A 22771-nucleotide genomic window follows, 5' to 3' on the forward strand; every position below is an offset into this window, starting at 1 on the left:
TGCAGGATCCAGATGACAAACACAGCGCTGCGATGTTGCAGTGCAAACGTTGTGTTTTGCCAATGTGCGTGCAGCGTCACGACACGAGTATAAAAGGGGTGGCGCTTGCATTGCATTGGCCCAACGCTGCTTTCACCATCTGCCCTGCCTAGCTTCCTCCTGTGGGCACTGCTGCTCCTTGTGTGTGTGGGAAGCCACAGAGGCCACACTACCGGAGAGAGGATTGTGCAGCGAAAGACATTGTCCAGAAGTGGTTGTTTTTATTTCAGCATGGTTGGATTGTTCCTACTTACGACTGCAGGGTTTTAAAGATTGTCCTGTGGATGTTTTAAATTGTGCCATTCCTTCTACGAAAGCCACTGGAAAGCTTTTTGATTGCAGCGGGGCAGAAATACGCTAAATAGCTACGTGAATAAATAGAAACACTCGCAGACACGGCCCTTGGCCAACCTTCTCCCCAAAGATGTGCAAGACTCTTTTGATTCCACCCAGGAAAATTCACCCTAGTTTTCTCCTCCTTGGAAAGGATGTTTAGAAGGCAAATTCTCTTTCATCAAATTGGTAAGAAGAAAAAAGGCACACACATTTCTCTCCCCAGCTTGGCGTAGCACTGCAAGCACCGCAAAACGTATCCCCTCTCCACAAATCAGGACAACCCCATTGCGTTATATTGTGCAGCCCTTGCCAGTCAGTCGTAAGGGGAGGGAGGAGAGGTAGCCCCCAAATGCACTCATGGATGCTGGACTGGGCTGGTATTTCTTGCAAGATGCTAAGTATCCATGCAGCTGCCTCAAGTGCTGCGCTGAATGCCGAGTGACACATGCGGTCACCAACATTCAGCCTCCTTCCCATGTAAGGAATGCTTGAACAAATATCCTTACTTGGCAGACTTTTATAAGCAGATAGATAGGTAATCTTAATAATTAAGTGTATCAGTACAGGTAGTCCTCACTTAACCATTAGTTTAGTGACGGTTCAGACTTACAACGGTGCTGAGAAAACTGACTTACAACTGGTTCTCACATGACGGTCACAGGGTCCCTGCAGTCACGTGATCACAATTTGGGCAGTTGGCGACTGGTTTGCATTTATGACCATCATGGTGTCCTGTGGTCACACGATCGCCATTTTCGACTTTCCCAGCCGGCTTCTGGCAAGCAAAATCAGTGGGGAACTGTGTGATTCACTTAACGACCACATGGTTCGCTTAATGCCCATGGTGATTCACTTAACCACCACCTCAAAGAAAATCGTAAAATCAGGTTGGATTTGCTCAATGACCGCTTTGCTTAGCAACCAAAATTCCAGCCACAGTTGTGGTCATTAAGCGAGGACTATCTATACTATCTATTAATAATTGTTGAGATCTTGGCAGTCTTGCCGTAGTCTTGACATTTTAGTTGCTTTTCATCCCAATACTTGGTGCTCCCTTCTGTCCTGACAATGGTCCTGCAAAGTAGGCCAGGCTGAGAGAGTGTGACGGGCCTCTGCTAATGATGGCTGGCTTCTCATAGGCAAGATTTGCAGATCATGTTTAAAACCCAACCTGGGTTGTTTGGTTTTACCTTGGCTTTCTCCATGGACCCAGTGTGGTGTGTAAACCACACTGTGGCTTAGCCTGAAGTGTGAATCTGGCCAGTTTTGTTTTGGCAAGCGCACCACAGCCTTACCCAATGTGGGAACCTCACCGCAGTTAGATGCTTGGAGGAGAAGCGTTGGCGACATGAGCTGGAGTCTTTGTGTTCAGCTCAGCCTCCCAGACGGCTGTTCTCATGGGAGCAGCACAGCACCGACGGAGCGCATGCACGAGAACTTGCAGCGCCTCTTTTCTGCCTAGCAAAACCACATCGCCCGCAGCAGCCACTGAGGAAGCCCCTGGCCGAGGAGCATGGGAGGTCTGGTCCCACCCACAGCGAGAAACGCAGGAGTGGGTTCCTTTGCTCCTAATTGCAACATGCCAAGATATCTAATTGCCTTTTTCTCTAATGCTATAATAGCGTGAAGAATTACGTAAAGTGATCCCCCATTGTGTTGCATGGAGGCTCCGAGAAAGGGGACGTCATGCAACAGAGCCGGGACATGTTTTTTGAAGGGTGTGCTTATGTGGGAAACTCTCCCTTCCTTTCCTAAGATTTCTTGTGGCTTTTCTGCTGGGACATTTTCCACTGCAGTTCTCTCGTTTCCACCGTCAGAAATCGTTTGTCGCCTGGGACAGAGCAGGCAAGAACCTCCCTTAGATTCCTGGAAGTGAGCAACCTGTGACCCCTGGGCAGGGGCATCTGTGGGAAGAAGGTCAAAAAGGCCAAGATGGCGGCCACAGCTACATAGATGAAGCTGTGCCCCTTTTTTATGTCTGCTGAAGACCCCCCATTGTGCTTTTTAAAAATCTTACTAACCCCCAAATTGGGGTGACTTTCCTTCGACTGGGGGCCTTGCCAGCCCCCCAGCCTTTAGAGAAGGCATAAGGTAGGACCCCACATAAGGCTGTCCCTCTTTCTTTTTCCTCCCATTCCTTGTGTGTATGTGTGTGTTGTTGCTGCTGCTGTTTTTGCTTCTCAGTTATAAAATGTCATCCGAGCCCTCTATGCCTCTGCTGCACCAGCTTTCCCCACCCTGGTGCCTCCCAATGACTACAGCTCCCTTCAAGCTTTAGCCAGCTTTGATTTTGAAGAACTTGGCCTGAACTGAGAAATCTGTCCAAAATGGCACAAGAATGCAGCCAGATGAGTTGCACCATCGTGAAAGATGGGTCAAGTGCCCTGTCTGGAAGAGGGCTGAGGAAGGCAAAGTCAAGCCTATGGTGCTATTTCAAAGCCTAGCGTGACGTCGTCCTGATGGGTTGGGACAACAATGCCCATCACCCTTTGGTTGTGTTGACTGGGATTGCTGCGAGTTGCAGTTCCAACCCAACCAGAGGGCATCGTGTGGGGACTGTAGTTGACAACTCAGCTAGATCCAGTGGCCATTAGGCTTCTGTGGAGGGAGAGACATAACAGGTCTTCTGTCTTCCACACTAAAGCATCATGCTCACCAAATCACAGATCGGTCCTCTCTGTTTCTAAAGGCGGAACATTAACTGCTTCCCCAGAGCCATCCTTAGCAAAATGTATGCATCCATCCGTCCAATCTATCTGGCCACCTATCTATGCAAAAAAATTTGGGCGATGGACAAGATGGAAACAAAGAATTCCATTAAACCAAGAAAAGCAAACAGAAGCATGCTGAGGTTCAGTAGAATGACAACACCACTAATCACAAACACTCATGCCAGACCCCCCGTATTAACATCCCAGCCCCAGTGTTTGGAGAAGAGCCAGGTCTTCACGGCCTCGTGAAAGGCCAGTAGAGTAGGGGTGTCTGAACTCTGGGGGCATGGGGGAGCTGTTCCATAGGGCATGTGCCATCACCAGGAAAGCATGGTGGTGATGATAGAGCTTGCTTTGCCCAAACTCTGCAGCACCTTCTGGGGGGAAGCTGTGCTAGCAGCCATGTGGATTTTGAGCATGGACCCAGCCTGCTCTTTGTATCTCTTGTCACAGTGCGGTTGTCACCAGGAGCGCTCTCTCCCGCAGGTAAATCACACCTGGCTATTGTCCAGAAGGTGAACAATGAAGGTGAGGGTGACCCCTTCTATGAAGTGTTGGGATTGGTGACATTGGAAGACGTCATCGAGGAGATAATCAAATCGGAGATCCTAGACGAGTCGGATATGTACAGTTAGGTTCATTTTAAATCTTCACTTTTTGGGGGGGAATGTATATTTTTAAGAACATCACTATCACAAGTCAGAGTGATTATCTGCAGATGTAACCTCGGTTACCAGTGAAAATTCATGAATGTTGTATTTTGTATTAAACTTTATTTATTATATTGGCTTTCCAGCCAATGACCCTAATAAGATTTTGGTTTATATCAAGTACTAGGAGGTCACACTGTGACCTCATGTACCTTCCTGGATGCCCACCGGTCTACCTGTCCCACCTGACTTGTTTTGAAAATATTATCTTAATCAAAAATTGGAACTGCGACATGCTGACAAGGCAAAACTCCAGCTTCTAGGACCCGCATTATTTGTGGGCATCCGCAAAAGGATGGTGGAGGGCCTTCTGGTCAGTAAGCATTTTGAATTTGGCCAGGGCCATCAGGCCCTTCTGTGAAGAGTAAAGTGCCCCATGGCAGCCATTTTGTGACAGAGCCCCATAAAGGTAAAGGTAAAGGTTTCCCTTGACGTAAAGTCCAGTCGAGTCCGACTCTAGGGGGCGGTGCTCATCTCCGTTTCTAAGCCTTGGAGCCGGCGTTGTCATAGACACTTCCGGGTCATGTGGCCAGCATGACGACTCGGAACGCCGTTACCTTCCCGCCGAAGCGGTACCTATTAATCGACTCACGTTTGCATGTTTTCGAACTGCTAGGTTGGCAGGAGCTGGGACGAGCAACGGGAGCTCACCCCGTCACGCGGATTCAAACCGCCGACCTTCCGATCGGCAAGCCCAGCAGCTCAGCGGTTTAACCCGCAGCGCCACCGCGTCCCTCAACAGAGCCCCATACCAACTCTCAAAACCCCAAATGGGCTCCAGTGCCCAAATATATTGCCTGTCCCTGAAATACAGGAAGAACTCTCTATTGTGGGCCTTTTCCACGATGCCACGGATTGTCCTTCGTACTGTCCAATGAATTGCGCGACGTGCGTGTTCACACATCACGCATTAATTCATTGGGCCTGGCTGAGCAGGCTGTGTGAACACAGAACGTAGGGTGGTGTCTTTAACGGCTTTCCTCGCTGTAGCGGACAACCGCACCAAGAAGCGTGTGAGCCACAAGCAGGACAAGAGAGATTTCTCTGCCTTCAAGGACAACGACGCGGAGTCCAAAGTGAAGATCTCCCCGCAGCTGCTCCTAGCTGCTCATCGCTTCCTCTCCACTGGTAAGAGAACCCCCCCCCATGGGGGGAATTTTGAAAATAGATACTTTTATCCCTTATTGCAAAAAGATGAGCTTCCTTTCTTTCGTCCCACTTTTCACCGGGAGGGGAAGGCAGAATAGGGAGGAGGAAGGATCTCCTTTAGTTTTATTCCTGTACAAGACCACAGTGAAGAAGGTTGAGTTGAAGGCTGTGATCCTGTCCCGGAATTACAGGTAGTCCTCGACTTATGACCACAATTGGGACCAGAATTTCCATTGTAAGTCACTGTGGTGGTGAGTTACCACATGACCAGACCCAATTTTATTACCATTACCATTACAGAGTTTGTTAAGTGAATCACAGGCCGTTAAGTGAATCCAGCTTCCCCAATGGGCGTTTTTTGCCCAGAAATGGCAGAGAAGTTGCAAAATGTGGTCACGTGACCGCAGGATGCTGCATCAGTGTAAATGCAAGCTGCCTGAAATGCGATCATGTGACTGCTGGGGGTGTGCGATGTTTTGTGACACTCGGAAGTGCTTTACAGGCTGTGAAGCACCCATTCCGAGGCCGTCATAACTTTGGACCGTTGTTAAATGAACAGTCGTAAGTTGAGGACTACCTGTACTCAGAAAGGGCCGGAACCAGCCTCTATCCAGCCCCAGCCAGCATGTTAATGCGGTGTTTCTCAACCTTGGCAACTTGAAGTTGTATGGACTTCAACTCCCAGAATTCCCTGACCAGCATGGCTGGCTGGGGAATTCTGGGAGTTGAAGTCCACACATCTTAAAGTTGCTAAGGTTGAGAAACACTGCATTAAGGGTATCTCGGCTGTTGTGACCCCAAGCTGTTGTTCTCTACCACCAAAGGAAGCCCTCGGTGGCTGGGGCAACAGAGGTCGGCAAAGGCCATTTCCTCCTCTCCTCCCACGATCTGCCAGACCTGCCGCCCGCAATCTGGCCAAGGCAGATTCCAAAGACTAATATGAAACCCGCCCCACAGGTTGTCCCCATTGTCTCATGGGGAAATTACAGGGGGCTGCCAACTCAGCAAAGCAAGCCTCCATTATCCTGTCTGCTGCGGCTTTAGGTTTGAATGGGAGTTTCCTCCAGGCCTGGCTTGTTTATTTGTCTCCCCCCCGCCCCCCATCCTACCCCAGGCAATTAAGCCCCAGCAGAAGATGAAGCTTTCGGCCCAGATGTTACAAAGTGGTGGGGGGGGGAGAAAAGCCCTCTTTCTGAGAAAGGGAAAGGAGATTTTAATTATGGAGGAAGAAATGCCTGGCCCTGTCTCCCCAGCCATATTACAAAGACTTCTTGTCTCCTGGACACACCCCCTTCTTGCTCATACAAGGGGAGGTGGGGGTCCAGGGTGCTTTGGCAGTGTTGATCCCCATGTCTGGAATGCTCTTCCTGACAAACCCTGTCTGGCTTTTTTTTATCTTAAGATGCTGGTTTCGGGATTATAGACTGTGGGTTTTAAAAAAAAAAATGATTTTTTTTAAGGATAGTATAGCCTTTTTTCTAAAATATATAAATAAAATTCCAATAGCTTGGGGAAAGTCATAGCAAGTGGCAGTACCGAGCTGGTGTCATCTTTAAAAGCTCAGCAGAGCCCATCTGATTAGAACTTGCGAGCCACGTGGTTTTGCGCAAGTCCAGATTTGCACATGTGTCACCTCTTTTGTGGGAGCTGCATTGGTTGCCGATTTGCTTCCCGGTCCATTTCAAGCTGCTGGTTATCAACTTTAAAGCCATACATGGCTTGGGGCCAGGTTATTTGCAGGACTGCCTTTCCCCAGTTACATCTGCCTGACCCACCAGATTGGGGAAGTGGGTTATGTTATGGGTCCTCCCCATTAAGGAGGTCCATCTAGTGGGACCGAGAAGAAGGGCCTTCTCCGTGGTGGCTCCCTCCCTGTGGAACGTCATCCCTGTAGAGATAAGATTGGCCCCCACTTTAATACTCTTCTGAAAGACCCTGAAGACATGGTGTTGCAAGCGAGCCTGGGAATCCCAGATTGATGTGGAGCCCATCAAGTGGTTTGTTTGAATTGTATTATTGCTGCCAAGAGGTGGGGTGTGGTGGGTTTTGTATTTGGGGTTTTATTTCTGTAAGCCGCCTGGAGTCACTGTGAGTGAGTTGGGCGGCCATATAAATCTCTTTAATAAACAAACAAACTTGGATGGGAGAGCACCAGGAACAGCCAGGGCAGTAGGCTAGATTGGGAATTTGGAAAAAATATCCTGGAAGAAGGCAGGTGCAAACCACTACATACTGTCTTCTTGCTAGGTAAATTTTATAGATTTTTCTAGGTACTCCCCAGGAGTGGAGCGTGACTTGAAAGAGACTTTAAGTGTCGAGAACCAGTGCCCTCTCCCCACAAATTCCAGGTGGAAGGAGGAAGAGAGTTTTTTAAGATTCAGTTTTTATGATTTTTTTTTTATCTGTTCAATCATGTCCGATTCTCGGAGACTGCCTGGACAAGTCCTTGCAGTTTTTTTTAGCAAGGTTTTTCAGAAGTGGTTTGCCATTGCCTCCTTCCTAGGGCTGGGAGAAAGGGACTGACCCAAGGTCACCTAGCTGGCTTTGTGCCCAAGGCGGGACTAGAACTCATGGCCTTTTGGTTTCTAGCCTGGTGTCTTAACCGCTACTCCAAACTGGCTCGCACCCTCTTTTGTGATAGAATAGTAGCTTTGTTTTCTTCCCCCATGCAAATCTGTAGAACAGGAAGATGCTGAATTTCACTGGGAGGCCCACTGGGGAAATAGGGCAATTTCAGCAGATAGACCCCGTTTGCAACCTTACAAGCCTTGGGCCTGAAATGTGAACTAGGCTCATCCCTGTGTCTGCCTCGGAGTTTTAAGAAAAAGTCTACTTCCAGGGTTGTTTTATGCAACATCCTCATTCCAGCCTGCACTCTGAGATAATATTATTCAACAGTATAATCGTCCCCTGCACTTGACCTTGATTTCCCCCATTTTGAGTCAGGATAGCCATAAAAAAAGGACCTTAAATCCTTCAATGGGCATCATGCATTGTAAAAAAAGGGGGGGGGAGCTCCCCCTTAACAAAACCTCAGGAGATTTCAAGGTACACCCCCAGCGTATTGCCTTCCCACTGCACCCTTACCCTCACTCCAAAAATACCAGTACATCCCGTGTCCCCAAAGATTGTTTGTCCATGCACGATTGAGTTTCAGTACCACAAGCAGCATACAAATATAAAGTTTAGAAATTAATTTGGCATGAAGTTCAGCCTAGCACTCAGCACTGGTGGGAATTCCAGGAGTTCTCATCCAACTCTTCTTTATTTATTTAGTTGTTAGAGCTATATCCCAACTTTTCTTCAGGAGCTGAGAGCAGTGTACCTAGTGCTCCTTCCTCCTCTTTTTTCCCCACAACAACAATCCTGCGAGGTAGGCTGGGCTAAGACTGACCCAAAGTTCCCCAGGGAGCTTCCATGGCTGAGGGGTGACTAGAATCTGGGTCCCTCCACCACTGGACCGCACTGCATTTTGGGATGGGGGGGACTGACCTATAGTATCCCAGGGCGTTTCATGACTGGGGGACCAGAACCTGGCTCTTTGGGCTGCTAGTCCAGCACCTTCACACGATGTAATGGTATGTGGGAATGACCTTGGGAGATGGGGGAAGAGATGCTGCCTAAGGAACAATTAGATAAGAGTGGACGTAGCCCACAGCTGCATAATGGCCAGACAAACTTAGAAAGGAACTTCTCTGACTTTACAGGCTGTAAAAGAGATGGCAGGAGAATTGTACTTTCAGACTTGCAAGATTCTGTTAATGTAGCTTTACAATAAAGTAGAATTAGCTTATCTGGTCGTGTTTCCTGTCTGATCTATTTGGGAAGACTGACGCACTACAAACTCCAAGCTGGAAAATACAGTGCCTTTTAGAGGTATCCAGCCATTGTCATGCCAACCTAACTGTTAGTGAGGACAGACTTTAAATCAGTTCAAGGACAGCTGGGAGATGCTTGGAAGATGTGCGTGAGTCACTGGTGCGGAAATGATCCGAGGGGAGGGAAGAGAGCAGAGTGCTGCTCCTCAGTTCAGATGCCTGAAGTTACTCTGTTGAGAGAAAGGAAGATGGCCTTGATGGAGATATGCAGGATCCGTTACCTAGGCAAAAGGGGCTGAAACGTTTTTTAAGCCTGGAAGCTCCAGGTAACATTCAGAAGTGGCTCAGAAGGACACCTCCTGTCATGAGTGAGGATGGCGAGCAGGGGGCTCCCATCCAGGCTGTAAAGTGCATGCGTAGTACTGAGGAATTAAGCAGCCATTCAAAGAGACACAGATCGGGACCGCCTTAACCTTTGGGGTTTATATGGCTGGGTTTTTCCCACGCTTCTTCAGCTTGTTCGGATTCTCTGTTATGTAGCAGTAATAAAACACTAGAGACCTGTTCCTTGTCTCAGCGTGGTTCCTGGCTGTTAGGACACCTCCCCTTAATTCTCTGCAATATAAGAAGGGGAGGAGGCCCAGCACAATCAGAATTGCAGGACTCAGTTATAGTCAATTTCAAAGTAGTTTTAGATTTCCTGTGGAGTTGATTTCCAGCCCTGGTCTACCTTGTGGGGCTGACATTGATAGAGGCTGCCTGCTGAGTCTGGCATCAGGTGGCCCAACCCACTGCCCTTTTTTCCCCCCAGAGGTGACGCAGTTCACGGCCACCTTCATTTCGGAAAAGATTCTGCTGCGCCTGCTCAAGCACCGTGATGTCATCCATGAGCTGAAGTTTGATGAGGAGAACAAGAAGTCTCCCCGACATTTCCTCTTCAACAGGAACAAGCCTGCTGACTTCTTCATCCTCATCCTTCAGGTAACGGGGCTGCTCTGGATTCACCTTCCAAAGGACAGTGATAAAATTCCATAATTCGTCTCATTTGTGCAATGATGAAATTACATTATTCACATCATTCACGCAGTGGTAAAATCACAAAATTCTCATCGTTTATGCAATGGTAAAATTACCAAATTCGCATCATTCACGCAATGGTAAATTTACAAAATTTGCATCATTCGCGCAATGGTGAAATTACATAATTCACATCATTTATGCAATGATGAAATTACATTATTTCCATCGTTCGCACAGTGATAAAATTACATCATTTGCATCATTCGCGCAATGGTAAAATTAGCAAATTTGCATCATTCGCTCAATGGTAAAATTATATAATTTGCGTCATTTGCGCAACAACGAAATTATGTATTGCCTCCTTTGTGCAATGGTGCGATGTGGTTGACAGCATCGTGTCAACCACATCGCACCGTGGCTCATATCAAATGCTTCCATGTAGGCAGGGGCTTAACCCGGGTGGAAGGATTGTGGTCAAATCCAGGCCTGGCCTTAGGATTCATTTGCAAACCGTGGGCCTGGGAAATACGAGCAGCGTTGTCCTCCTCAGCAGAGTTCCTATGAGAAAAACAAGCAGGAGCTTTTAAATAGCTTTAATCGTTGCATCTTAATGGTGATAATTGCCTGAGAACACCCACCCCCAACCCACATCAGCTCAATCCACAGAATATAGTTTTTCTGTAAGGAATAAGGCTGTCACTTAGATTCAGCTCCAAGGAACATCTGTGGTACTATAGAAAAGGGTTTTTCAAATTTTTCAGGCCATGAAACCTGTTAGGTTTTGTTTTCTTTAACTAAATTGACTGTGTTTAAGTGATTTTTTTTTCACTCGTCTCTCGCAGAATCTCATCAAATTCTTGCAGAACCCCAGGTTTTCCTGGAACATGCTTTGAAAATCCCTCTATAGAAGAGGGGTGTCCCAACATGCAGGTCTCCACATGTGTGGGAACGTGACAAAAGGCCATATAGTAGAACTGACTCAGAACCCATCAGTTTGGAGAAAGCTTTGAAGGAAAAAGTTCCCAAAATATCAGGGGGTCTCACAGTATCTCCTCAATGTGGCCCCTTGCATTCAGTTCCTGAAAAGTGGGTATCGCAAACAGCATCTCCTTCCAGCTTTTTAAAGCAGCCATGTCTTTTGCTGAGATCACATGTAGGATCTGAAGCATTCACAGCCCGGTAAATTGAGAACACATCTTTGATCAGACCTGGCAGTGTCCCATAGCTAAGAAGGAAGCAGATTCTCCTTTGAAGACATTGCTAGCCTCATTTTTCTACCCATCCTTCCCGATCTGACAGGAAGGGCATGCTCCGGGTACTGTCGGCTAGAGAGAGCCTTTTCTGTCTTGGCACCCACCTTTTGGGACATCATTCCCCCTGAGATTAGATTGGCCCTATCCCTGTTGGCCTTTTGTAAGGCCTTAAAAACTTGGCATTGTGTCCAAGCCTGGGGCCCTGGGCATGGGTTAGAGCCCATCTTCTGGTTGATTGGATGAAAGGTTAGATCAGTGTTTCTTAGCATTGGCCACTGGAAGATGTGTGGACTTCAACCCCCAGAATTCCCCAGCTAGCATGACTGACTGGGGAATTCTGCGGGTTGAAGTCTTCACATCTTCCAATGGCCAAGGTTGAGAAACACTGGATTAGATTATGCCCAGCTGCTATGTGTTTTTGTTTTTGTTTTTTTTTATATTGTGTATTTTATGTATTTTATTTGTTTTATTGTAAGCTGCCTAGAGTCATGTAAAAGTAAGATGGGCAGCTATATAAATCAAATAAATAAATAAATAAAATGTTGCTTTCTTTACTTTGGTCTGAATATGGACCATAGCATAAAGGTTTTATCTTTCAACACCCTCCACCATGCCTTAATCTGGATTGGAGCCCTTACATTTGCAATTCCTTTCTTTGACCCCAATTTACTACTTGTAAAGATTGCAACACTTGGGAATGAGGACCACTTTGGCAAAGCTGTCCCCCCCGCCCCCCGCCACTTTTACTCTGCAAAGTAGGGTCCCGATCCAGATCAAATCCTCTGTACTTAATGTAGAATAAAGAAGGGGAGAAATGCAAACCGTTAACATGTTTTCTTAAAATAATACTTTAAACTTTGACTTTTTTTTTTAACTGCACTAAAATGCTTCTGGGAGGCTGCAAACCTAAGCTGGTAAACTGGTGAAGTTTTACCCTGGATATATATATGTATATATTTTGGGCTTGCTTTGTCAGGGCAAGGTGGAGGTAGAAGCTGGCAAGGAGAACATGAAGTTTGAGACCGGGCCTTTCTCTTACTATGGAGTGATGGCTTTGAGTCCACCTGTCACAAGTAAGTTCCCCACTTCAGTTGGCTGCAAAAGGGACTGGGAGGGGGCAGGAGGAGGCATAGAGAACTGTCGGGTAACAGTGTGAGCCTCCAACGTTTTATTCATTGACTTATTTGTTTATTCAATATTTTGAATAAACACTGATGATGAAACAGCACTAATGATGTTACGTAGTTGGGTAATGAAACATCTGCAGGCAAACAGCCAAGCTCAGAGAGCAGCAAGTACTCCACAGTTCAATATTTTTGCCTTGCCTGCCTCAGTCAAGAAATTCTCAGCAGGTTGCAATCTCAACAATAAAACATCCATGGTACAAGTAAAATGGCAAAGCAATAAACAGTAAGCAGTCCTGGAAATTAAACCCTAGATAACATCATAAACCAATCAAAAAGCAATAAAAATAGATGATGGGATCCGTAAATCAAAGCCTCTTTTTCTCTCTCTGTATGAGCTGCCCTGCCCAACACGTTTCAGCAGACCTCAGCTGGCAGCCCTGGGGATGATAGGGAATTTTTATAGATTTTTCCAGGTACATAGATTGAGGCAGGGAGAAATCATTTGTAAGGAGAAAGAAAAAACTGGCCAGACGGTGTGAATGTTGTTGATGTGTTGCAGAAAGAGGCTTACAACGGGGAGGTGGGTAGGGGGAGAACACACGAGGTCTTGGGGGGGACTCAACATCTGCAGGAAGGTGGGTGCAGTGTCACAATCTAAGCCACGCCCCTCTTGTATGCAAAAGGGGTGGGACTGGATCACGATGCCATGCGCCATGCAAAATCTTGCAGATGTTGAGCTCTCCTGCAGATGTCCATGGGGAAAATGGTCACCCATACATTTGTCTTCATGACTGTCCATGTAATATTCCAGCAAGGGGCAAGTTCACGAAAATGCTTAACTTGGTTACTGATCTGACCTATTTTATCGGTTGATTTATCTCATGAACCAAAGTTAAAATGAATCAACATAGGAGGTTGTGCAAATGTGGCTGTTAATCTTCCACTTACCTGGATAAGGGTGAGGTGCACGCCCAGCTAAAGCGTGCCCTGAATTGTAACATGGGTGGCAAGAAATATGTGACAGCGTTTGACATCCCCTTCTCGTCCCATTGCTGCAGAATACACTTCCATATTCCCAGGCTACCTATAGCATGGGCAAACGCTGAACTTCCAGAATGCAGAAGGGGGTCCCCTTTCCTGCATACCCGCAGCCCTTCCGAGATCCTTTATGAAATCCAAAAGCCGCACTTCTGATTCTCCCCAATCTGGTGCCACCCGAGTGTGTTGACTTCAGCTCCTATCCAAATCCCAACACACTGGAGGTCACCAAGTGGGGCCAAGCTAGGATAGGTCAGGGAGCCAACTGGAGATAGCTTTTTGGTTGAGCAAGTCTCCTGTTCCACTGGGCAGAAGAGAACGTAAGCAGGGAGAAATGGGATGAGAAATGAGGATGCAAAAGAGCTGGATGGCTGAAGCAAGAACCAGAAAGCTGAAGGAGAGGCTGGATTGGCAGCATGTGTTGGAAGGGGATGCTGTGCCTGAAAATTGTACAGAAATTGCAGCTGGCGTAAAGCACTGCGGAACGGTGGTTAATGGGTACAAGACACCAGGAACACATGAGATCCATATTGAAAGATTGGCACTAGATGCCCGTTGCTTTCCAGGGTGTTTGTGTTTTAACCTTCAAAGCTGAAGGTTTGATTATTGGGGCACCAGCTGTCCCACACAGAAAAAGGCCTTCTCCCACAATTTCACTTTTTATACCAGGCATACATGCCACTCCTCTCACTTCCAATTTCAAGTGCTTCCATAGTAAAGAGAGTTAAAATAATACAAACAACAAAGATGCCAGAAAACAAGCCGTTGATACTCCCAGTCCTTGGAATGCCCTTCCTTGGAAGTTGCAATTGGTCCCTACTGCACTGCCTTTAGAATAGCATCCAGAATGCATCTCTTTTACCAGCTCTTCCAAAGTCATTGGTTTTATTATTCCTATTTTCTTTTTCTAACTTTTTTTTTTCAATCTTTGTGTCTGGTTTTCAGCACTAAGCCACCTTGTCTGTCTGTTTTTAATGGGAAAAGGGCACATGAATCAAGTCCATAAATAATTGGAGTTGGCAGAGGACTTGGGTCAAAAAGTAGGTTCAGTTTGCCCAGAGAAGTAGCTGGATCACAAATGAGCACCAGAGGGATGATGCCCTCTGCTTGTCTTGATGAGTTGACCCAGCCAGAACAAGCTTTTTGATGTAATCGGAGGACTTGGTGGAAAGCCACATGGGATAGATAAAGCTGCCCTAAAGGAACTTCAGCCACTCCTCCCCAAACTAGCAGTGTCATGTTTGACAAGTTGATCCTTTTGGTTTTGGTAGTATTAAATGTTAGGTTTCTGCCATCTAGCGGCCGACATTCAGCTTTTAACTTCTTCTGCAGAACAGGCAGCACTTGATCTGCAACAGCCTTCTCCTACCTGAGGGCCACCAGATAGGTTGGACTTCAACTCCCATCATTCCTAGGCAGAAAGGCCTTCGCCCTTTGGCCATGCTGCTGGGGGCTGAGGGAAGCTGAAGTTCTTCACTCCTGGAGACCACCAGTGGCACCCACAGGGGTGGTCAAAAAAGGGAAGATGCCTGCTCCTTCCTTCCTTCCTTCCTTCCTTCCTTCCTTCCTTCCTTCCTTCCTTCCTTCCTTCCTTCCTTCCTTCCTTCCTTCCTTCCTTCCTTCCTTCTTTGCATTCAACTTCCTTCTCTATTTTTCCTGACATACTCCTAACTCTCAGTTCATTTTGTTAAAAAGAGCAGAAGCACTCAAAATAGCACAACTATTTTGTCTTTTGACAGACATTCATACACAACTGTCTAAATATTTTGTATATTCTCTTGGTTTTTTGGGTTTTAGTCCCCTTTGCACTGATCAGCATCACTACTATGAGATGGGTGCCTACACACACACACACACACACACACACACACACACACATATACATAGACATACACACATACAGTTGTAATCGAAATTATTGAGCCCCCCTTGCAAATCAGGTTGATTGTCAAAATGTACAGACTTTCAGCGGTTTGCAATGAACAAATCAAACAAAAGCAATTGAAATCGCTCAATGCAATGAATGCTTCAAGTGGTCTCCCCAAAGTCAACTGAAAATGCAACTTATAATGACTTCTCCTGTCCAGGATTGCATTTCGGGCACTTGGCAACTGGCTTGCATTTACGACCAGTTGCAGTGTCCCACGGTCACGTGATCACATTTTGTGATGTTTTTTGCCATTTTCTTTTGCCATTGGGGAAACTGAATTCACGTAACAATTGCGATGATTTGCTTAATGACCACCGTAAAAATGGTTGTAAAGTCATATCTGGTCACGTGATGATTTGACTTACGACCACAATGACTTACAATGGGAATTCTGGTCCCAACTGTGGTTGTAAGTCTAGAACTGCCTGTATATTTCTGAGAACAAATCAGAGAAATGGTGCAGAGAAAGGCGACACAAATGATCAGGTATATGAAAGCTACATCTTAGGAGGAGGAATGGAGAGAACTAGGTACTTCTAGTGTTCTGAAAAACTGTCCAAGGAGACATGACAACACTCTTCAGGTACTTCAGGCAGAACAGAAGCAAATGGTCAAGCTTCAGGAGATCAAATTTCGATTAGATATTAGGAAAGTTTTTCAAAGTCTAAAAGAGGTTCGGTGGTGGAACCCATCAGGAGTATTGGTGGAGAGTGATCAGCGTTTGCTCAGCATTGTGATCGAAGCTCCATCCCTTCCGTAAGTGCATGTACACAGGTACGAAAGGGGCGGGGCTTCAATTATAACACTGCCCCCACCATCACAGACACCCTGGAACCAGGAACCTAGGAAGTTGGTGGCTCCTGGCTGCTGGATGTGTTCAGACCATCTGTTGGGGATGCTTTAATGGGGATTTCTGCCCTGAGCAAGAAATAAGACAGTCCCCTCAAGGGTCTGCTTCAGCTGAGTCTATGATTAATAATGATTTTATCCCATCATCCGCTTGTCTTTTTCTATTTTCTTTTACACAGCGGCTCCCTTTATAACAGTAAAGGGAAGAATTGGGGGTACCAATGAAAGACATTATTTATTTCATGAATATGGCCACCCATCTCACAGACAAGTGATTCTGGATGACGTACAACAAAGCTAAAAACAATATATACAAATAAATATCATTAAAAAAATTAAATTATAAAAGGCACAAATCTAAAAAAATAAAAAATATATTGGATGAAGAACAGGTATTAATTACATTGGAGCCATCTCAGTATTTTGCCAGTCCCTGGGGACCCCAGGCCTGATGACACAGCCAGGTCTTGAGGGACTTCTGGAAAGTTAAAAGGGATGAGGCCAGCCTCACTTTGGGGGGAAGGATGTTCCATAAAGCGGAGGCCACAGCAGAAAAGGACCATTACCTAGGACCTGCCAAGTGAAGCTCCCTAGCCAATGGGACCCGCAGCATGCCCACTCTGCAAGATCTGGTGGGATGGGCAGATGTCATCGGGGAGAGGCGGTCCCTCAAATAACATATCATGAAAGGGACTATACTTATTTAGAGAATTTACTATTTTTTTTGCACGTATTGCAACATTTGTTGTGCTTCAGTTAGGATTAGTGGGCGGGGGGTGACGTTTTGTTTCCATTTGCTAACATTTCCTACAGAGCCTCCTGAGATAGCCTCCCTTATGTGGAGGACTCCCCTCTGCTGGGGAGCCAGTTAAGGGGAGCAGCTCTGGCAGTGGATTTGGGGTGCAGAAGGGGGACCCGGCAGAGATGTGAGCTTGACTGACAAAGCTTGCCGTTTTTTTGCACAAGCTCCTTTTAGAAAAAAGAAAAGAGCCCTTAGAGTCATGCGGAGGGTTGCCTGGTACAATCCATTTGCCCAAAGAGGATCTCCCCGGGGACCCACTGTGCAGATTAAACAGATCAGCTGGGATAAAGCGTTTTTCCACTTTAAAAATGGATCAGCTCTGAGACCAGCCAGCCCGCTGTATTTTGGGTTCTCCTTTCAACAATGGTTAGAATATTGTCATTCCTTGCATGGCAAGGTTATTTTTGATTTTTGGTCTCCTTTTGCATCTTTCTCTTGTCTGGTCCCCCACCCCCACCCTGTGTGTGTATGTGCATGTAGCACCACCGGACAGACCCCAGCAGCAGTCTCTTATACAGCGAGGGTCTTTGCATTCCAAGCTGTCAGGTAAAAAATTGCATTTGATGTTTGGGGGTGAGTGCTGCATGTTAATGCTTTGCTTCGCACCACAGGTTGCGGTGCAGGAGGTAACGGATGACATGCCATTATTCCTTGAAAACATGCTTGGAGTTGCAGGTGGAATATGGGGCTGGAGAGATGTGGCTTCAGCTCCATTTTCACTGGAATGGCTTTCGTTCTTCCCCCCTCCCCTCTGCCTTCCTTTCGCTCCTTGGCTTTGCAAAAATAAAATAAGTAACCCTCCCTGTCTGGATTTGCACAACATACAACTTGTTACTGAATGAAGCCCACGGGGGGGTGCTGTGTGCAATACATTGAATCATAAACTAATTGAACGAACTGGATTTTGCTTTTTTTTTTTTTTTTAAATGTGCCTTCGAGTCAGTCCTGACTCCTGGCAACTCCCTGCAGTTTTCTTGGCAGCATTTTCAGAAGCGGTTTGCCCTTGCCACCTGCTTCCTAGGGCTCAGAGAGAAGGGACTGACCCAAAGTCCCCCAGCTGGCTTCATGCCTAAAACTCAGTCTCCTTGGTTCCAGTCTCACCCCTTTAGCCACTGCACCAAACTGGCTTGTAACATTTAAACCAATTTAACACAAACCAAGGTAAGCCTTTTGTGCAAATGTCTTTAACTGACCTGGGTTAGGGGTGCTTTGCTAAGGGTAGGAGTGCGGTGTATTAAATAATTGCATGCTATATTCAAGTTTTCTTGGCTGTCTCATTTTAAGCAAGACCTTGAAGACTGCTGTCCAGCTCACTGCATCTTGTTTTGCAACACCACACAGCAAAATCTGGGGTTCTTCTTAGGACTTTGCGGTTGGGTGGAGAGGAATGTGTGTGCTTCGGCATGGGTCTGGGGGCCTGCTCATCAGAGCTGGGGTCAGCCACCAGCACCAGCTACACACAATTGCCCAGGGAGATGCCAAGATGCTTCCCTAGCTCTCCTTGCTGCAGCCCCAGACCCAAATGTACTTGAAAGCCGTCTGCCATGCTAAAGCCACTAGACTGCTTTCCCCAGCCTGGCATCCGCCAGCTGTCTTGAGACTTCAACTCCCAGAATTCCTACCCAGCCTGGCCAAAGATGTTGCTGACTAGGAATTCTGGAAGTTGAAGTCCCAACACATTGGAGAAGGTTGTCATTCTCTTGCCAGCCCTGGTGCTCCTTGAATGCACCTACCTAGCATGGGTTGTTATTTGCATAGAATCATTCTGTGCAGTTAATCTTGATGGTAGCTGGGATGCACAGTTGACTCAAAACAACTGTCAGAAGCTAAACATGGAGGTTCAGGGTCCTATGCCTTCATCTGTTGCAAAAGTTTGCAATCCTGACCATATTTTGGAGCACGTAGCTGTACATATGCTTGCATTGTGGTGTGAAGTCATAGACACCCGGCAGAAGGGACAATGACATCATAATGGCATGCAAATGATGTCAAACACACGTGACATCACATATTCCTCTGAGGCCATCCCTGTATGAAGGGGACTTAGAAGAAGATGATATTCAATAAAATGTTCTATGTGCCACATAGCTCCATGGAGAGCATCTTTTTCTTCACTGAAAAAGAGATGGGTTTCAAGCAGAGTTAAAAAGCAAGTGATGCTTGATGGGGAACAAGTCCAGTCCCCAGAGACACTGCAAAAGTTGCCACTGGTTTTCAATTTTTAATGTGAAAAATGAGAACACTATTAAATATACAGGTAGTCCTCGACTTACAACCACAATTGGGACCAGAACTTCCATCACTAAGCGAGGCGGATGTTATTTGAGTCATACCCATTATTATGACCTTTTTTGCTGTGATTGTTAAGTGACTCACATGGTCGTTAAGTGAATCCAGTTTCTATCATTGACTTTGCTTGTCGGAAGCTGGCTGAGAAGGTCGCAAATGGTGATCAGGTGACCCCAGGATGCTGCAACCGTTTTAAATACATGCCGGTTGCCAAGCAACTGAACTTTGATCATGTGACCGCAGGGACGTTGCGACAGTCATAAGTATGAGGACCGGTCGTAAGTCACTTTTTTCAGCACCATCGTAACTTCAAATGGTCATAAGCCAAGGACTACCTGTACAGAAACAATTATTTAAGTGAAACCAATTTTAAATTTTGTCCTGCTCCAGCCACTTTGAGGAGTTTGTTTCTCACATGCCATTCCAAGCTGTTTTGGGATCCTCGAACCCCAAAATGTGCACCTAGGAGTGCAGTGTTGGAGCAGGACCCAGGTTCAAGCCCCATTACAGAAGCCCCCTACGTGACTTTTGGCCAGTCCGTATCCCTCAGCCTAACCTACCTCATAGGGTGATCGTTGTAGGAGAAAAACTGAAAGAGAAGATGCTGCTCCCATGAGCCCCTGGAAGACAGTTTAAGGTGAAGACTCCCCACATCCAGCTTAGTGTCTGGTGGCTTCATGGGCAGGTTCCTGAGGTGTCCTTAGCAGCATTACAAAAGTGATCCAGTTTGCTTAGCTCTTTTGAGGTCAGCCAAAGTGGACTAAGAGTTGCCACCTTCTAGGAAAGAATCAAATAAATGGAGGAACAGCATGGGTAGAATGTGGCTCCTGCATCTTCTTTCTCTCTGTCTAGTTTCAGAAATGCGTTCTCCATCTCATATGAGCAATCTGAATCGCTCGGCGTCTCTTTGCTACCACGAGCGCTCTGAGTCCATCTCTTCCACCTTCAGTGGCAGCAACAACCAGCTTAATGCCAACGCAAGTACCCAGTACTTCTCAGACTTCAGTGTTCGTGCTCTTACGGATCTCCAGTATGTCAAGGTGAGCCTTAGGCCTAAGTCTCCCATGGGTTAAGCTGAACTAATTCCTGGTTTTATCCATTCAAATACTGTACAGGTAGTCCTCACTTAACAACAGCTTAGTGATGGTTTGGACTTACGACAGTGCTGACAAAAAGGACTTACGATTGGTCCTCGCACTTACAGCCGTCACAGCATCCCCGCGGTCACATGATGCCATTTTTAACCTTCCCAGCCAGCTTCTGGAAAGCAAAATCAATGGGGAACTGCATGATTCGCTTAACAGCCATGTGGTTCACCTAACAGCCACTGCAAAAAAGGTCGTGAAATCAGGTCGTATTCGCTTAACAACCACATTGCTTAGCAACTGAAATTCCGGTCCCAGTTGTGGCTGTTAAGCGAGATTTTTTAAAAATGGAGAAAGCTAGCTTCTTAGGAAAATGGTTTCTTCTTAACAGGCTGGTTTTCTCTACTGAGTTGATTGTCATTTCAAGGGTGGCTGGGCCCAGAGGGTGGTGTTTCTGTCTTGAAGATATAATGAGTGGCAATCCCAGGGCAGAATAAGGTGGAGATTTTCATGGGAGAAGCTCTGACATTTTTCACAGTGTCTGAGCCACAGATAACTGGATGTGAGTCCTTGTGGTTGGGGTTGGGCTCTAGAGAAGAGTTGGATTTGTTACCACTGAACTGGTCTCCCTGTTGCACAGTGACATCCCTGCCTGAGCTGCTGGATTCTATGGCCAAGTTGGCAGTTGACTCCCTGAGACTGAGAGTCCCTGAGGATTTTAACTTGCCCCTGGACATGATTGAGACTGGGGCCACTTGGGAGTTCAGGGGCAACCAGGGGCAACCATGGACCTCTTGCACATCATTGAGAGGGTGATGCACGGTGAAGATCATCCACTAGATTTGGATTTTGTCTTGATGCAGCTGCAACATGATTTGAAAGTGGAGGATGTTACCGTCAGTCCTTTGCCATGGACAGATCACTCTCTGATTTTCAGCTTGTTGGTACTACCCCCAAGTCTATAGGGAGGTAGGATCTATTAGACTGGTCTGCTCCAAGCACTTAATGACCCAGAAGAATTTCAGAGGGCTGTTGAGTTTTTCCCCAAGGGCCTGACCAACTGTTCATCTCAGGCCTCAGTTTCTGTCTGAAATAGGCAGGGGAAGATGGCTTTGGACCAGATTGGTCCTATACATCCTCTTGCTGTACATTGATCCCGGTGGCCCCTTAGTTTTCTCAGGAACTCCAGGAATTGAAATGTCAGGAGAGATACCTAGAGTGCCATTGGAAGAGAATAAAAAATGAACCCAACTGAGCTCGTGTGAAAGCCCATGATACGAATTACATTGTGTGATAACAGCAACAAAATGTAATTTCTCCATTCTTACCACACCCACTAAGAGCTGGCCAGTGGCCCCTTTTTAGGTGACCCATCCCTTGTTGGTGAGGGATAGGCCTCAGGACCATCTACTGGGCTGCTGTGAAGAATATTCTAGGCATCTAGCAGGCAGAGTTGGTTGGATTCACTCAGAGTTGGACTCCAACTGAGCTGGTCCAATGAAAGTGAGAGAGGCCTAGCCTTGCCTGGCTAGCTGGGAAGAATTTGATCCTGTAATTCTTGATAAGGTGGATGGGGTCCTCCAGGCTGTTAGCTGGGCCACCTCTGTGTTAGATCTTGCCCTTTCTGTGATAGGATCCATGTGGTGGCGTTGGCCTCTCTGAGAGAGGGAATGGTTCCATTGACTTAGAAGGAGGTAGTGGTGTGTCCCTCTTCAAGAGACCATTGTTGGACACAACCATCCTGGACAATTTTCATCCAGTCCAACAACCTTTATAGGGAAGGAAGTTGAGGAGGTGGCTGGGTTGCAGTTGCAGAGGGTCCTGGAAGAAATGGATTATCCCGAGTTTCAGGATGTAGTTGGCATTGTTCGTGCATGCCAGTGATCTGTGACACTGCCAGGATGGAGGTGGTGCAATAGTCCTGCACTTCCTTGACCTCCAGCTGCGGGGTATCCAAGTAAGGGGCACAATGTTACAGTGGTTCTACCTTTTTTTTTTTTTTTTGCAGACATTTCCAGTCAGTATTGGGGGGAAGGAGGCTGAGTTCGAAGTCCCTAATTTGTGGGGTGCCCCAGGGCACGTCACACTTGCCCCTCCTGTTTACTCTGTATCTGAGGCTGCTGGAGGGAGGTCCTCTATTGGTTCGGGGTCAGGTGTCAGCAGCACGCAGACGATACTTGGTTGGCCATCTCAGCTCCTGCCTGGCCAAGTGATGTTGGCCAAGTGATGTTTTTCTCAGTGTCTGGAAGAACAAGCTCAAGTTCAACCCTGATACGGCTGCTTGGTCTTCCCAGTTCTGGGGACTGGTCCTGAATGGCATTGCATTAACCCACTTGGGACTGGTGTGCTCCGTGGGGGCCTTCCTGGACTCTCAGATCCTAATCAAGAAGAAGTTGGCAGCTCTTGCCAGGCAGGCCTTTGCTCCAGTATCACTTGTGTGCCAGTTGCACCTGTTCCTGGACTGGGAAACGCTCCTTAGAGTCATCCATGCCTTGGTATCAGCCCTTCAAAACAGACCAGACTAGGAAACCCAATCTACGAATGCTAATGCTCCTTGTATTATAAGGTTACAGTAACAGGATCTTGCAAGTCTGAATGTGCCTCCCTCCTCCTTC

General features: G+C 46.7%; 1 protein-coding gene across 2 annotated transcripts in view; it reads left to right on the forward strand.

The window, feature by feature from the left end:
• CNNM4 (cyclin and CBS domain divalent metal cation transport mediator 4) overlaps nt 1-22771 on the forward strand; it is a 64000-nt gene that overhangs the window by 34321 nt on the left and 6908 nt on the right. Inside the window, exons 2-7 of one of the 2 annotated variants that reach the window (XM_063310885.1) lie at nt 3573-3716; nt 4787-4924; nt 9575-9744; nt 12013-12109; nt 17263-17328; nt 19924-20111. In XM_063310885.1, the coding sequence (XP_063166955.1) occupies nt 3573-3716; nt 4787-4924; nt 9575-9744; nt 12013-12109; nt 17263-17328; nt 19924-20111 (803 nt within the window). The remainder of the gene's footprint in view (nt 1-3572; nt 3717-4786; nt 4925-9574; nt 9745-12012; nt 12110-17262; nt 17329-19923; nt 20112-22771) is intronic. The other variant, XM_063310886.1, reaches the window with a different exon arrangement.

Source organism: Candoia aspera, chromosome 9, assembly GCF_035149785.1.
Source record: "Candoia aspera isolate rCanAsp1 chromosome 9, rCanAsp1.hap2, whole genome shotgun sequence".
Classification (NCBI taxonomy): domain Eukaryota; kingdom Metazoa; phylum Chordata; class Lepidosauria; order Squamata; family Boidae; genus Candoia; species Candoia aspera.